The sequence below is a fragment of the Budorcas taxicolor genome, chromosome 13, assembly GCF_023091745.1.
Source record: "Budorcas taxicolor isolate Tak-1 chromosome 13, Takin1.1, whole genome shotgun sequence".
NCBI lineage: Eukaryota > Metazoa > Chordata > Mammalia > Artiodactyla > Bovidae > Budorcas > Budorcas taxicolor.
The window spans coordinates 66,219,447-66,235,021 of record NC_068922.1 but is presented as its reverse complement, the minus strand read 5'-3'; the positions used below and the strand labels follow the sequence as shown (position 1 = coordinate 66,235,021).

At 55.2% G+C, this 15,575-nt stretch overlaps 1 protein-coding gene across 1 annotated transcript in view; it reads right to left on the bottom strand.

Annotated features, from left to right (window-relative positions):
- Nucleotides 1-5,031: 5,031 nt before the first annotated feature.
- Nucleotides 5,032-15,575, bottom strand: part of SRC (SRC proto-oncogene, non-receptor tyrosine kinase) — a 36,325-nt gene continuing 25,781 nt past the window's right edge. The window contains exons 6-14 of the mRNA XM_052650543.1: nt 13,580-13,678; nt 13,305-13,408; nt 12,120-12,269; nt 10,516-10,671; nt 8,241-8,420; nt 6,717-6,793; nt 5,826-5,979; nt 5,543-5,674; nt 5,032-5,240 (exon numbers count right to left, since the gene is read on the bottom strand). Coding sequence (XP_052506503.1) covers nt 5,032-5,240; nt 5,543-5,674; nt 5,826-5,979; nt 6,717-6,793; nt 8,241-8,420; nt 10,516-10,671; nt 12,120-12,269; nt 13,305-13,408; nt 13,580-13,678 — 1,261 coding nt within the window. The remainder of the gene's footprint in view (nt 5,241-5,542; nt 5,675-5,825; nt 5,980-6,716; nt 6,794-8,240; nt 8,421-10,515; nt 10,672-12,119; nt 12,270-13,304; nt 13,409-13,579; nt 13,679-15,575) is intronic.

Sequence of the window (15,575 nt, the reverse complement as noted above, 5' to 3'; positions counted from 1 at the left end):
TCTCCCTGCAGGTCTCTCTCTGCCTTCCTCTCTGCAAACCAGAGCTTTCTGAAGACCCGGAGAGAAAAATGGGAAAAGAGGACAGAGATGGGAGAAAAAGATGAGGGACCTTGTGTGTGTCTGTATGTGTGTGTGTCCAACACAAGGTCTGGTTGGACTTTTAGGAGCAAGGGGATGAAAGAAGATGAGCAAAAGGACCAACAGCAGATTGGGGGGCGGGGCGCAGCCTGGAAGGATCAGGAACACACAAGCCTTATAACACACCACATACCGCACACACCACACACACACTGCACACACTGGAAGTGCAATTCATGGGAAGAAGGTCAATGAAAACATGGAGAAAAAGAGGCAGCGTGTAGCGGGTGTGTGGAGCTGAGACAGATACACAGGGGAGTGCCTGCACTCCCAAGGCTGCCTGGCAGGACTGGGCCCAGGGTCCATCTTTAATGTAAGTTTTACATATGAATGTCTGAAAGAATCAAGAATCAAGCCCAAGAGCCAGTAACAACAGGTCAAAGGATGAAGAGACAGAGAGAAAGAGACAAGGAGACACTGAAGCCAGAGGGTAGAGGGCAAGCGACAGTCCCAGATGGATACACACCCGGAAACATGTTCCACCCTCTCTAGGTGGTGGGAGTGGGTACATAGCACCAATTACCGTGTTGGTTTCTTTATTCCTGCTGCAGGGCGAGCAGGATCTCAAGCCCCCTGCAGTGGAAGCGCAGAGTCTTAACCACTGGATCACCAGGGAAGCCCCAAATACCACCTCTTATTGTACATGCTTTTCTGTATCTTTCCTACCCTACTGTAAGGAATGTTGTTGTTGTTGTTTGCAAACATCTTATTTTTCTCAAAAAGAAAAAAAAAATTCATGCAGAACGAGAAAAACCACTGAAACCTGGATGGAAAGGTGGAGGGGTGAGGAGGTCCCAGGGTTTCCAATCCCCTGGTGAGAGCTGGACACTGACGAGGGCGGCAGAGGAGGAGCCGGCAGTGGGGCGGGGAGATGGTGGCCAGCAGAGTGAGCGTCACGAGGCTTTTCACTGCCTCTCTCTCGAAGGGTCGAGAAAAAGCAAATTGAACAGAAGCCTAGGGAGTCAAAACCAGAGAAGGAACCAGAGACAATAGGTGGGAGAGACAGGCTGAGCCTCTGCCTCCCTTCCCTGAACAGATGGCACCTTTGTGGGCCACATTCGGGTGCCTCAGCCAGAATTTCCCCAGCCTGTGAACCACTGTGACAACCTCTGCAAGTTCCAGGGGCGTCAAAGAGAGCTTCCAGAGGTGACCTGTGGCCTCTGAGATATGTTTTGAAGGATGAAAAGGAGTTTGCCAGGTTGCAGAGAGGCAAGAAAGGGCATTCTCAGTGGGGGAAACAGCCTGGACAGACGCACCGAGTGGCCGGAGGGCTTGGGGAAGAACCAGAGGCTTTGAGAGATTGGTTAAAAAAAAAAATCTGAGACAGAAACACACAGAGACTAGAGGAATAGAGACAGCCGTGAGACACAGAGAAAAAGAGAAACTAGCAACAGGGAGAGACAGACACATACAGACACACAGACAATCAGGAGCGCACAGGAACACAAAGAAAAACACCAAGAAGAGAGCGTGGTGCTGTGGGGGGAGGGTGGGGGGTTAAGGAAGGAAAAGAAGCACAGAAAACTGTCAAGACAGCCAGAGAGAGAGCTGGAGAGACACAGATAAAGAAACACAGATCACTGAATCGCATGGAGAGAATAGGGGATGGGGCTTCTCCGGGATTCAACCCTCTGCCCAGAGCCGCGCTGCGCAGGCGCACTCCCGACCCTTATCCCGCTGAGGATGCCGAGGACAGGCGCTTTGTCCCCGCCGGGGGCTGGGGCGCATCCCGGGCTGCTCACACGTGTCCTTGCACCCCCCTTCCTCACCGTGTGTGTGGGCCCTGGCCAAGCAGCTGGCATTCTGTGCACGTCCTGAGCCCACAAGCATCCATGTGAACACACACGATGCACCGTGCAGACAAGAGGAGCCCTGTCATTCAATTCGGGGTCCTGGCCCCAGGAGCCCACAGATTGAAGCAGAACCTCCTGAAGTGGTATCCACGTAGTACTCACAAATCGCACCCACACGGCCGGAAAAAAGCAGGTTCACACATTTGGGCACACAACCCCAGGAGCCCGGACTCACAAGCCACCTGGACACATACCCACACACCAGCACAGGTGTTCATGAGCAAACAGGCGTACAGGCGTACCCACGTGAGCATAAAGACACTCCCAGGAGCACACACTCACACCCATGCTCCTACCTCTGCTTCCAAGACACACGCACACCCATGGAGTCTCCAGATGTCCTTTCAGATCCGGACATTGTGGTGTTTGGCATGTGAACATAACAGCAAACAGAGAAACATCCCGACTTTGAAATCTGTTTTTAATTAAACAGATTAAACAGTGTCATTAGGCCAGAGGTAACTCACATGGATAGGTGTGTGATCTGATAAAAAATACATTTCTTCCTATAGGCTGTTGCAAATGAATTTCCCAGGCTGTGTGCCCTGGTGAAGGGGACAAGGGAACAGAGGAAACTTCGGAGTTTTCTCCAGAACACCCAGGGCTTTTGCTGACCCAGTCTCACCACCCCCACCCTCCCAAGCACTCCTGGGAAACACACAGCATACACACAGCCACAGCTCCCTGTGGGGATATCCACAACTCCACAAGGGCATGACAGCCCCCCATGGAGCCCCCAGAGTGTCAACTGCCATCATCCACCCAGGGCATCTGAGTCCTCAACTGCTCACACTTGGAGAGTCCTGGGCTTCACCCAGACACAAGCAAGGTTGCTGCCAGGCATGGTCACTCCCCAAACACAGGAACAGATGTTCACACACAGCCGCACTCCAGAGGTCTCCAATCTGATTATGTCCCTCCCTGGCCTGAAGCCGTCCAGCCACTGGTGCTGCCTGCACGAAGGCTCCTCTGACACAGCCTGTCCTCCCATCCCACCCCCTGTCACGCTCCAGCACACAATAGATACTCAAGAAACCACTGGCCAAACTCTGAGGTCTGTTTGTGTTTAATCAGACAATATGCAAAGTATTTACAACCAATTCCAAATTCCCCCCTCCCCCACCCCAGGCCTGGGCCATGGAATGCGGGACCCCCTGGCCCTGCCCAGAGCCGGGGTCCCCTAGGCCTCTGCATAGTCATCTGAAAACTACAAAACACTGTTTGCTTTAAAAAAAAAAAGGACAGTATTAGGATACCTTATACAAAGGGCGCTGGGCAGTTGGAAGGGGATTTGAGAGCACGCTGGAGTGAACCCAAATTTTGACTGGGACAGACAGGAGAAGACTTGGGTAATACACATGTATGAAAGGAAAAATTGAAATTTCATAGGCAGGCACCACTTGGCCTCCTTTCCCACTGGCAGGGCCTGGCTGGCTCAAGAACCCCTGGCAGCAGGAACGTTATTGCTATGATGAGGGGCTGGGGGTGAAATGTACATGGCTGGGGGACAGAGTAGGGGACATTTTTACATGTTAAATATGGACACACATGGAGGAACATACACGTGCACACACACACATACACACACACAGGGGCCCTTGGCAGAATGCCTATAAAACTGTCAGCTGCCCCATTTAAGAAGGGCACGATGAGGCCCAGGGAGAAGCCACCACATAGCCCAAGGGCCAAAACACGGTCTCTTGATGCCACGGGCTGGACTCACCACGTGATGCCAGGCCATAGGGTCTGGACAGGAGTGCAGAGGCCATGGCCACATATGGAGGCAGACACTGAAGCCCAGAGAAGCAGCAGGGGCTGCCTGAGGTCACACAGCCAGTCCTGGTATGTGGCAATAGACAATCTGTCCTCTCTCACCCCAGCCCACGCACTCCTTCCCCAACTCGTGAGTTAAGGGTGCCAACTTGGAGAGGAGAGCAGGGGACAGGCATTGAAACAACACAGGACAAACTGGGGGAAGGAGGACCTGGGGTTCCGTCCTGAGGCCAGGGTCGCAACCACTTGGATCTTCTACTTCCGCTTGATTGCCTCCAGAGCCTGTGAGCTCCCTTTCATGATTGGCTAGTGCCAAAGATAAAAAATCACCCACATTCTGATTAAAACCTGCTTCCCTATCCTTATACCCTTCATTTCTAGCTCAGCCCCACAACCACCTCCACTCTCTCCCCCCACCACAGCCCCACTGAGCGAGCAGTGGCAACAGGACTCTGCCTGCTATCTCTGAGCCATTCCCAGGCCCCTTGTCCCCTGGGCTGCCCCAGTCGGTCCACAATGCCTCCAAGGACAACGGCACTGGTTCCTGAGGAAGACAGAGGGAGCACCGGGTTCCAATTCCACCTCAACCCTGAAGTGCTCCGCTGCCTTGGGCAAGTCACATCCTCTTTCTGGATTCAGCGTCCCCATAGGTAATACGGGGACAAAGAACTGATGATCTCTGAGGATTCCTCAAGCCTAAGAAGGGCAGGGTTTGAGGAGGGTGTCCACCCCCACCCACGGTCATCAAGTCAAGCTAGGCCTCACCAGCCTGGGAGCCACAGCAGAGAGGGCTGGACCCAGGAGCCTTCCGCAAACAGGCGATTCAGAAACGGACGGCATGGGCCAGGGCGGCAGGCAGGCCGGGGACCAGAGGCCCATCACTCCTCTTTGGAAAGGCTCTTTGGCCAGCTCTGCAGACAGACCTGGGGTGGCGTGGAAGTGGCAAGGAGCCAGTGCGCGGGGTGGCTGAGGCTAAGAAAAGGGCACCCTCAGCCCCAGCCTTTCTTCCTAGGGCCTCCCGCTGAGACATCCAGAGCTCCAGGAGACAACGCAGGGAAGGGGCGTGTTGGTGGGCGGAGCCAGGACGGCAGCCTTAGGCCACGCCCCCAGGGCGGCCCCAAGCCCCACCCCACCACGGAAGAGGGCGGGGCCTCGTCACTGGCAATTCCACGGAACGCGGGCAGGCAGAGGCAGGCAAGACCCCGCATCAGGGGCCACCCCGCCCAGGATCCAAGCCGAGAAGGCAGTCTGGCCCGGTAGCCCCGCCCTATAGGTTCTCTCCGGGCTGGTACTGGGGCTCGGTGGACGTGAAATAGTCCTCCAGGAAGGCCTGCAGGTACTCGAAGGTGGGCCGTTCCTCCGGGTCCTTCCGCCAGCACTGGCACATCAGGTCATGCAATGACTCGGGACACTCAGGCGGGCAGGGCATCCGGTAGCCCCGCTCCACCTGGTCCAGCACCTCCCGGTTCACCATCCCTGCAGGCAGAGGGAGGCGTGAGGCGCTAGGGGAGGCAAGTGGAGCAGAGGGACGTTGATGGGGACAACCAAGAGGGGTTCCTGCTTAGGGGCAGGGTGGCTGTGACCATAGGTAAGGCCCTCCCCAAGCCTGGGAGCCCTGAACAATGACAGAACCTAGGATCAGAGGGTCACCTCTTTGTTACACAGATGGGGAAACTGAAGCCCAGGAGGGGCTTTTACGTGCCCAAGATCTCCTGAGCAGGGGCATCACCAGGGCAGGGGCAGAAGGACTAAAGATGGGCGGCGGGGAGTTCTCTTACCAGGGTAGGGCACCCGTCCCTTTGTCGTGAGCTCCGTCAGCAGGATCCCAAAGGACCACACATCTGATTTGATGGTGAACCGGCCATAGAGGGCAGCTTCCGGAGCCGTCCACTTGATGGGGAATTTGGCACCTGTAGGAACAAGAACGGTCGGGGGAACTCAGAACATCATTACCTCTCTGTCGGGCAACATTCTGGTCCCCACTTGACAGAGGAAAAAACAGGCTCAGAGAAGGGGTGTGACTCCTAACGGCCACATAGCATCTGCTGGGACCCTGCCCACCTTGCCGGGCTGTGTATTCGTTGTCTTCAATGAGTCGAGCCAGCCCGAAGTCAGCCACTTTGCACACGAGGCTCTCTCCAACCAGGATGTTGGCAGCCCGGAGGTCTCGGTGGACATAGTTCATCCGTTCCACATAAGCCATGCCTGAGGCAATCTGCAGGCAGAACCGGGGAGCCTGATTCAGAGGCCACCCTGTGCCCTTCCCAGATCACAGGGCACATGCCCAGGAATGGGGTCATCCCCAGGAGTGGATAGCCAACCAAATGCCCTGCCCTTCCCAGTTTTTCAGGCAATGAAACCAGTTTACAGTAAACCCTGTTGGCACAAAAAGTGGAACCAGTGCCTGGCCTAAGGAGAGAGCATAGGGCAAAGGGGAGGCACAAGACAAGATGCAACCAGGGAAGTGGGGTGACCATGAAAAAGAGACCCCAGATGCTCCCAGAGACACAGATGAGTACCAGATCCTGGCAGTTGTCCCAAGTCCCCTTTCTGAGCCTCAGTTTTCTCATCTGTCAAATGGAATAATAGCCATCCTACCTCCTCTGATTGTGATAAGCATTAAAAAGTGGCTGTTGAGCACTGCCTACAACAAGCAAGTACTAATACACATTTGATGAGTGTATTGATACTTGACAGAGAAGAAAACTGAGGTCTGAGGTCCCATAGCAAGTCAGTGACTCCTGATGCCCAGGTAAGGGCTCTTTCTTCTGCCCAGAACCAACACTCACAGCATCTGTAAGTGGTCCCAGTAATACATAGGATGAGATCAGTGAGGGAGGGGGCAATCAAGGCAAGTTTCTTGGAGGGGGCACTCAAGAGGCCAGATGTGGCAGAGCCAGGTGGGTGGGAGAGCTCAAGGCCAGATGTAGGAGGTGGGAGGGGCTGACTCACCTGTGCAGCCATGTCCACCAGCTGAGGCAGCCGCAGGTACTTGCCTGTCTCCCCCTTGAGAAAGTCCAGCAAACTCCCTGGGCAGAGAGAAAGCAGCTCTAGCTCCTGCTCTGTCCTCCCTGAGCCAGGAAGCAGTGATTCCCCGATCTTGTCCACCGGGGCAGGCCAGTCTTGCTTTAACCATACAGCAGATTTTATGTAAACCCATCTCTGAATAAAGTCTGTTTGTCACTCAAAAGGCAAGCAGGATGGGAAACAACCAAACGTTCACCTCTAGGAGAACAGAACTGTGGTATAGCCGTACTATAATGGCACAGCCATACTATAATGGAATACTACTAAGCAATAAAAAGGGAAGAAACTACTGATATACACAACAAGACAGAAAACCCTTGGATGTAAAAGATCTCATATATGAAGTTCTAGAAGAAAGAAATCTATGAAGACAGAAAGCACATCAGTGGCTGTATGCGTTTGGGACTGTAGCGTATTATCTGCAAAGGAATACAAACGTGTTTTCTGGGGTGATGGAAATGTTTATCTCGACTATGCTAAGAGATACACAGCATATCCATTCATTAAAGCTCACTAAACCGTACATTTTAAATGGGTGGGTTTTTTTCCAAAAATTTTTTTTTTAATGTGGACTATTTTTAAAATCTTTATTGAATTTATTACAATATTGCTTCTGTTTTATGCTTTGGTTTTTTGGCCATGAGGCATGTGGGATTTTAGCTTCCCAACACGGGATCGAACCCACATCCTCTGCACTGGAAGGCAAAGTCTTAACCACTGAACCACCAGGGAAGTCCCCTAAAATGGGTGTATTTTATCATATGTCAGTTATACCTCCAAAAGTGGAATTTTGAAAAATAATTATTTTCAAAACTAAGTAAAAGTCAAGCCAGGAACTTGGCCCAGATGTGGCTCAGCTTGGAGGATTCAGGGAATTTTCCTTCCAGCCCTAGAAATGGCAAACAGCTTTACAAAAGCAGCAGACAGGGGGACACTGGTGCATTGTGGGACATCACTAAAAACAAAATGAACCGAGCAAGGCAACCTGCGGTTTAAGGTTCCACAGACATGGGAAGCTGATTCTTTTCATGCATTTCACCTTTAAAGGCATGCACTCTAACTCACTGGGGGAAAGGGACAGTTAGGGACTTTGGGAAGGACATGTACACATTGCTATATTTTAGATGGATAACCAACAAAGACCTACTGGATAGAACAGGGTACTCTGCTCAATGTTATGTGCCGGCCTGGAACCAGGCGGATGGGAGGCCTGGGGCAGAAGGGATGCATGCATATGTATGGCTGAATCTCTTTGCCTTTCACCTGAAACTGTCACAACACTGCTCATCGACTATACCCCAACACAAAATGTTTTTGGTGTTAAAAATAAATAAATAAAACTTTAAAAAAATAAAGGCACACACTCATTCTAGATGTGGTGGGAAATGAAACGCGTCCCACCTGCCCTGTTGCAAGGACCCCCACCAGGGCCCTCCCAGCTTCCCTCACCCTTGCTCATGTACTCCGTGACAATGTAGATGGGCTCTTCAGACACCACGGCGTACAGCTGCACGAGTTTCTCATGCCTCAGTTTCTTCATGACCTGGGCCTCCTGCAGGAAGGCCTCCGGAGACATCGTACCAGGCTTCAGGGTTTTGATGGCAACCCTGGTGGTGCCATTCCAGGTACCTGTGTGGAGAGGTGTGCAGGTTGCCTCAGGGGAGGACCCCCATCCCCATCTCACAGGGATGCAGGATCTGCCTGTCTGGGTACCAATGTCAGCTCTGACCTCCCAGGCCAGGTGACAAGCCCAGCCAAGGCCCAGCCTCTTTCGGAGCCTCAGTGTCACCATCTGCAAAATGGGCAGGATGCTCCTCACAGGGCACGCTCAAGAAACAGAAGCTGTTCTTAGGACGCTTATGATTAAAAATGTCCCCAAAAGCAGCACATTCGTCAATTCAACTGCCCTCCTTGGGGTGGTCATGTTCCTTCTAGGTAACACACTGAAAGGTGGCCTAGGTGTCCACAGATGGTGTGTGTGCACTGGTGGGGGCTGGGGGTGAGACAGAGCTGGCCTCAGAACAAGAAGCTGTCTCAAGCCACACTCGCCAAGAAGTAATTAAGGCCTCACACCAAGTACAAAGACTCAGAGGTCAGACTGGCAGGAGTTTGGCTCCCACCTCTGCCCACTGTCAGCAGTGAGACCACAGGTGAGTCAGTGCCCCTCTAAACCTCAATTTTCTCATCTGGAAAATGGGGATGCTATAATATCCATCTATGGGGCTGCTAGGGCTACTAAGCCCACTGTGAGCACACAGTTAACAGCTGCAGCTGTCATTTTATTATTATCTGGTTTTTCAAACTGTGATGCCTCAGGGAAAGCTATGTTTTAAACCAGTGTGTTTAATCCCAGTTTGGTCCCAGCCAGGCCTGAGGCTCCTTTGATGAGTGGCCTTGGCCCATGCCGCACCGTCTCTGGGCCTCCATCTGCGGGTTGGGGCTCAGGCCCATGTCTGCGGTCCTCCAGCACAGGCCCTCTGGAGATATGTACCAGGCTTTTCTCTTCGTAAGTCTGCCTGGATCATCCAAGGAGGAGTGAGAGCCTCCTCCACTGATTTCACCACACAGGCAAGCCAGGAATGAGTTTTGCAGCCACCAGAATGGCTGATGCCGTCTCCGTTTTGCTCAGATTCTCTCTTTTTTAAATATTGATTTATGCATTTGGCTGCTCTAAATCTTAGTTGTGGCACATGGGATCTTTGTTGAAGCATGTGAACCCTTAGTTGTGGCTTGTGGGATCTAGTTCCCTGACTAAGGATTGAACCTGGGCCCCTGCATTGGGAGCATGGAATCGCAGCCACTGGACTGCCAGGGAAGTCCCATCAGGTCCTCTCTTTGTGCCTGTGCTTTGCATCTCCATCCCCTCTCCCCAGCTCAAAGCCAGCAGCTCCCCTTTCCTGACCTGGCCTGACCTCCAGCCTATAGGCCTCTGTCCCTGCAATGAGCCTCCCAGGAAGCCCCTCTGCTCTCCTCCATCATCTCTTCCTCTGAAGGGAAGGAAGTGGAGGCAGTGATACACCAGAGCTCAGATGGAACCACCTTGAAAACCGCACACGGTCATCTCCCCACTGGACATGCAGGCTCACAACAACCAGGCCTCCCTCACCACGACCTCTGCAACCCGTATTCGCAGAGACCAGTCAGCAGAAGGGGGCCTGGGTTTTGTCACGGCTGCACGGCATTTGTTTTCAAAGACGGTTTGGCCATCTCTCCAGAGTAAAACAGGAGATCATTAACAGGCCAGGAGCGCTCTAGACTCTGCACCTCCCAGAGCTCCATCTAGGAGCTGAGGTTTCTCTTCCCAACAGCTGAAGTTAACATGGGGACACATGTGGGGCCAGCATTCTCTCAATCCCCCAGGGGGTCCTACTACCCCCAGCCCCATTTTACAGGTGGGAAGATCAAGGCTCAGAGGGAAGCCACCCGGCCCAGACCACAGGGTATATCACTGGGGAATCACGATGCCCACCCCCAAGCAGTTCTTGGAAAATGGGTACCACATTTTGCTGCCGGAGGCACGGCTTGCTGGGGCCCTAGCTTGCTGCTGCCCACTACTGGAGGAGTTCCACGTTGAGAGTAGGACCCACAGTTCACAGAGGTGATGAGATTATGGAAGCAAGTTTGGAGGATTCGTGGGGCCTGGAGTAGCCACATGGGACAGACATCTGCCTGGTTCTCAAGTGGGGACAAAGCAGAGGCGGGAGCGCCGGGGGCATGGCCTTACCCATCCACACCTCTCCAAAGCAGCCCTGGCCCAGCTTGACCTCCAGCCGCAGTGACTCCCGGGGGATCTCCCAGGCGTCCTTGGCCAGGCCTTGAGTCTGCGGCTTAGATGTGGGACACACAGTGGTGAGGCGGTGGCAGAGGCCGTCAGCGTGTTCTGAAGACAGAGACAGGGCGGTGGAGTTCAGGCCTGGCATCCGTGCAGGGTCGCCATGTCCCACGGTGTGTGTGTGTGTGTAGACTCACACACTGCATGCACACAGGCTTTGGGGCCACACAGGACACCCTCGAGGCCAGGCGTCCATACCTGTGTGTATGCACTGCCTCCAACATGGGCCTACACTGCCTCATGCATCTGTTCCCCAAGTCATTCATTCATTCATCTGACTTTAGGTGGGTGCCAGGGAGCCAGTGGAAGCCTGCCCTCATGGAGCTCCCAGTCCAGGGGGCACCCAACTTTCCCATATCACTTCCCAGGACCACGAGTGTGACAGAGGAGAGCTGTACATGCAATAGCAGGTGGGTTGGGTGGAATCCTGGGAGGCTTCCTGGAAGAGGTGGCACCTGGGCTTATATCTACAGGAGGATGAGTGGTCAACTAGGGAACAGCCCTCTGGGCAGAGTGCACACTGCCTCATGCACGTGCAAAGGCCCTGAGGGAGGAACAAGCCAGTGGGTTGAAGGAGCCGAAAGGAGGCCGAGACGGGTGGGGAGGGCTGCCAAGGAGTGAGTAGGGGAAGGAGGGCCCCAGGTAAGGCATGGAGGCCAGTTGGGTTTAGACCACCCAAAACCTGAGGCCAAATGGGGGTCTTTCTCCTAAAATTCCAAGGTAACCCCTGGAGTGTTTTGATCTGGGGGAACCGGGTTCAGAATAAATACAGCGGTGGCCAAAGGGATGGAGGAGGACAGTGGCAGATCCTTGAGGGGGTCAGGAGGCTCAGCTGACAGAGAAGGAGGTGGTGCTCTCAGGAAAGGCCACACGTGAAAGGCTGTGGCCACATGCCAGACACTCAGGTACCCAAAGGACTGTCCACATGGGAGCACACAGGCCATGACACCACTGGGGTCCACCCAGGCAGCCCTGGACATCCAGATGGACTGGCCACAGCCTTGCACACACGGCCTAACCCGCGCCCACCACCTGCGCCTGTGAGCTCCCCGCCTGCCACTCGCTCTCCCCTTCTCTGCTGCGATCGATCTAGCCGCCCCCTCCTTGTCTCCCGGTAACCGGTTCCAACCGGTCCTAAGGCTGCAGGGCCAAACGACACCAGTCGATGCCCCCCTCCTTCCCGGCTCACTTCTCCAGGCAGCCCCCTCCTCATCAGGCAGCTTCGGAGGAGGCGAAATAGGATGGAGGGGTGGGAGGGGGTGGGGTGGGCAGAGAGAAACCAGGCAGGAGGGCACAGGAGGAGGGGAATGGGAGGAGGGAGAAAAGGGGAAAGGAAGAAGGGGGGTGCGGAACAGGAGCTTTCAAGCCCAGGGTGACAGGAGTCCCGGACCTGGCTGGCTCCAAAGCCCCCAGCTCAGGGTCTGCAGTACGGATGGAGACCGCCACCCCCAGCCCCTGCAGGGGCCGCCCCTCCCCTGCGCCCAGCTGGCACTCACTGGAGTAGTAGGCCACCAGCTGCTGCAGGCTGTTGAACTGGGTGCGGGAGGTGATGTAGAAGCCGCCGCTGTCCAGCTTGCGGATCTTATAGTGCTTCACGTTGAGGCCCTTGGCATTGTCGAAGTCAGACACCGAGAGGCAGTAGGCGCCTGCAGGACAGGCCGCATGGGGGCCGTGACCACCACGCCCGCTAGCCCACAGCCGCGGCGCTGAGCACACCCACCCGACACGGGACGGAAGGCAGGCACGGACGGAGCCAGGTCTGGTCCAGCCTGTCTCTGAGCACCCAGCCCCTGGGTGGCCGCTGGGGCAGAGTCAAGTGACAAAGGGCACCTGACTCAAGAGTCTTTCCATGCACCTTTGACCTGTGAAGCCCAGATGTGCATCCCAGCTGTGACCTAAGCAAGCGACTTGCCCTCTCTGGGCCTCAGTGTCCTCCTCTGCACAAGCAGGCTACTCCCCAGGCAGCTGGGCAGATGCAGTGAGACCACATACAAGAAGGCCGGGTACACAATAGATGCTCAGTAAATGTTTGTGGGGAGCCTCATAGGAACAGCTCCAGGTAGCTGTGTGTCCCTGGCCTAACTGCCTCTCCTCTCCGGGTCTGCCCACTGGAGTGGTGTCCAGGCCCCGCCCCTCCCTGAAGACTCCAGGCTTAGGCAGGAGCCGGTGGTTGGCTAAGGCAGGGCTGCCCAGCGCAGGAGACCACATACTGTGCGTGGCCCGAAGGGCGCCAAGGCTCAGCTGGGCCAGTCCGGGTGGCCCCTCCCTGTTGCCCTGGAGCCTAGAAAAGCTTTGGGCTCAAAAAGTTTCCTTCTGCCCAACAGGCCTATTAACCTGAGCCCAAGAGATGCTTGGGGTGGCATCAGGGAAAAAGACCGAGCCCCAGAGGTGAGGGAGAAGGCTTCAGTGGCCAGAGAAAGCCCTTCTAAGTAAACAGCATACAGGCATCATTCTAGAAGCCCAGGCCCCTCAGCCCCCACAACCTCTGGACAACCTTCAGGTGGGGTTTACAATATCCAGTGTCAAAAAGGGAAAATGTACCTCCCTGCCATTGATCCTGGCTTTTTCTCCAGCTGGAGGATTCTTCCCATCCCACTCCATATACCAAACTCCTATTCATTCCTCAATACCCAGCTCAAATAACCCACAAAAGGTTCAGTTCCCAGTAGAAGCACTCATACCTTTCGTGGTCTCGCTTTCTCGCACTAGGAAGGTCCCTCTTGGGTTCTCTGCATTGAGCAGTAACCGCTCTGACTCCCGTCTGGTGATCTTGCCAAAGTACCACCTGGGGTGGGAGGGAGGGGGATGGTGCTGGTGGTCCAGGATTCCGCCCACCCACCATGCCTCTTCCTGGGATGTGGCTGGGACAGCCAGCGCCCCCACTCTAGCCCAGGAGAGAAGCTCTGAACCAGCAGTGATGATGGTGAGCAACCAGGAGGCCAGAGTCAATACTCACTCTTCAGCCTGGATGGAGTCAGAGGGCGCCACATAGTTGCTGGGGATGTAGCCCGTCTGTCCTGTGCTGAGCGAGTGGGCCAGCCACCAGTCTCCCTCTCTGAGCAGGGGGAGAGGGAGGGAGCAAAGGAGAAGGAAACCATCAGCAATGGGCCCCGGGGCGTGCAGTCTTCAGAGGTGCTGTGCTGGGGGCTCGCGAGGCTGAGTGAGGTGCAGGGAACACGGAGATCAGGCCACTCACCCCTTGCCAAGCTAAGCTGGCCTGGGACTCCTCCCCTCCCTATCCCAGAAGCCTCCTGGCCAAAGCTGACTCAGACGACGAGGCCCGAACTCACAGGGGCAGAGTCCTGAGATGGGAAGTGATCGGCTGCCCTGCAGATACCCCAAGCTGTCTCAAGATGCCAAGAGCCCACCTTGCAATTTAGGGAGGGAGCTCCCTGTCTCTGGGGAGCAAGCAAGTTGTAACAGGAGAAGCTTCCTGCCTGAGATGGATGGCGAATCAGACCTTCAAAACCTCCCCAAGCCCTGAGATTTGGAAGCCCAAGCTTGGGAACTGGCGAGACCTGAGTGGAGGCAAAGGGTGGTCCTTTGGGGGCTTGGTGACAATCCAGGAGCTCTGCAGAGCTGCCACTGCAGCTGGAGCAATGCTTGCCTTTGTCACAGATCACGGGTCACACCCACCAGGCTCCTTGATTGAAAACTACAGGCCTCCTCCCGCAGCCTACCCAGCTATGGGGAAACTGAGGCCAGAGGGGGCTGGGACTTGCCCAAAGTCACACAGCGAGTCATGTCAGAGGGAGCTGAAGTGGCAGAGCCCCAGTGCCCAGGGCCCTTCTACACTGATTTCCCCATGAGGCAGGGAGTGTGACGGGGACAGGGTGAAGGGGCAGGAGAAGCCCCCAGCAGGGTGGGTCCCCTGGGTGTGGGGGGGAGCGGGGAAGGGGCAGAAGTACCTTTGCAGCCATCTGAATGTGAACCAGGTCTGGCTGGAGCGGGGGTCCAGAGACACAGAGGAGGGAGGAGAAAGCGAGAGCCCAACAGGAAAGAAGAGGCAGAGATGGGGGTGGTGAGAGAGAGAGAGAGGCAGAAAGAGCGAGGGAGAGAGCAGAGTGCCAGGCAGTGCTGGGGATGGGGGCGGGGGGAGAAGGCGGCAGCCACAGGGGCCTTGCATCCAAAGCAATCAGTGGAGGCAGGGAGAGGGTCGATGGGGAGGGAGGGGAAGCCGATGGGAAGGGCTGCCTGGGAAATAGGGCCCAGCCCCCTCCAATTCCCACTGTATAGATGGGAAGACTGAGGCTAGAGACGCAAGGGCCTCTGCTCACGGTCACACAGCCAGGCCCAGGTTCCTAACTCCCAGATGAGGAGGAATCCTTCCCTATGGGGAGCTATAGAGCTTGATACCTTGCTGAGCTTCTCACCCCAAGGCTGCCTTTGACCTCATCACAGCCCTGGAAAGACACATAGCCAATGGATGTGCTCCCTGCTGCCCATGATCGGGATCCAAAGAGAAAAAGGCCCTTGCCCACAGCCACAGTCTGAACTTGAACCTGAATCCCTGGCTCCGGGTTCTTCTGAGCTGCCCTTCCTATGCTCTTCAGCCCATTTTGAAGATGGAGAAGTTGAGGCCAGGAGAGAGTGGAGCTGGGGGAGCTCTCTGAGAACAGATGAGTACAGGTGAGCATCCCAAAGTCAGCCAGGTGAGCCCAGGCTCGACCAGAGCGTTTGAGTCCCTTCTGGATGGAGTGAGATTGGCGCTGTGTGGGCTGACTCAGCTATACAATCATTGCACACGTGCACACTTAGGCAGGGGCACAGGCTCACATGGGAATCTTGGCAGGAGACGGAGGGGCCCAGAGTAAGGTGGCGATGCCCCCCTCAAGGCAAGAAGCCTGTGTGTACCCACAATGGATGGGGGCGCCCACATTGTCTGTCCTGTTTGACCCTCAAAACCACCCTGCAAAAAAGGCAGGCGTCAGCCCCTAGATGAAGAAAAGGTG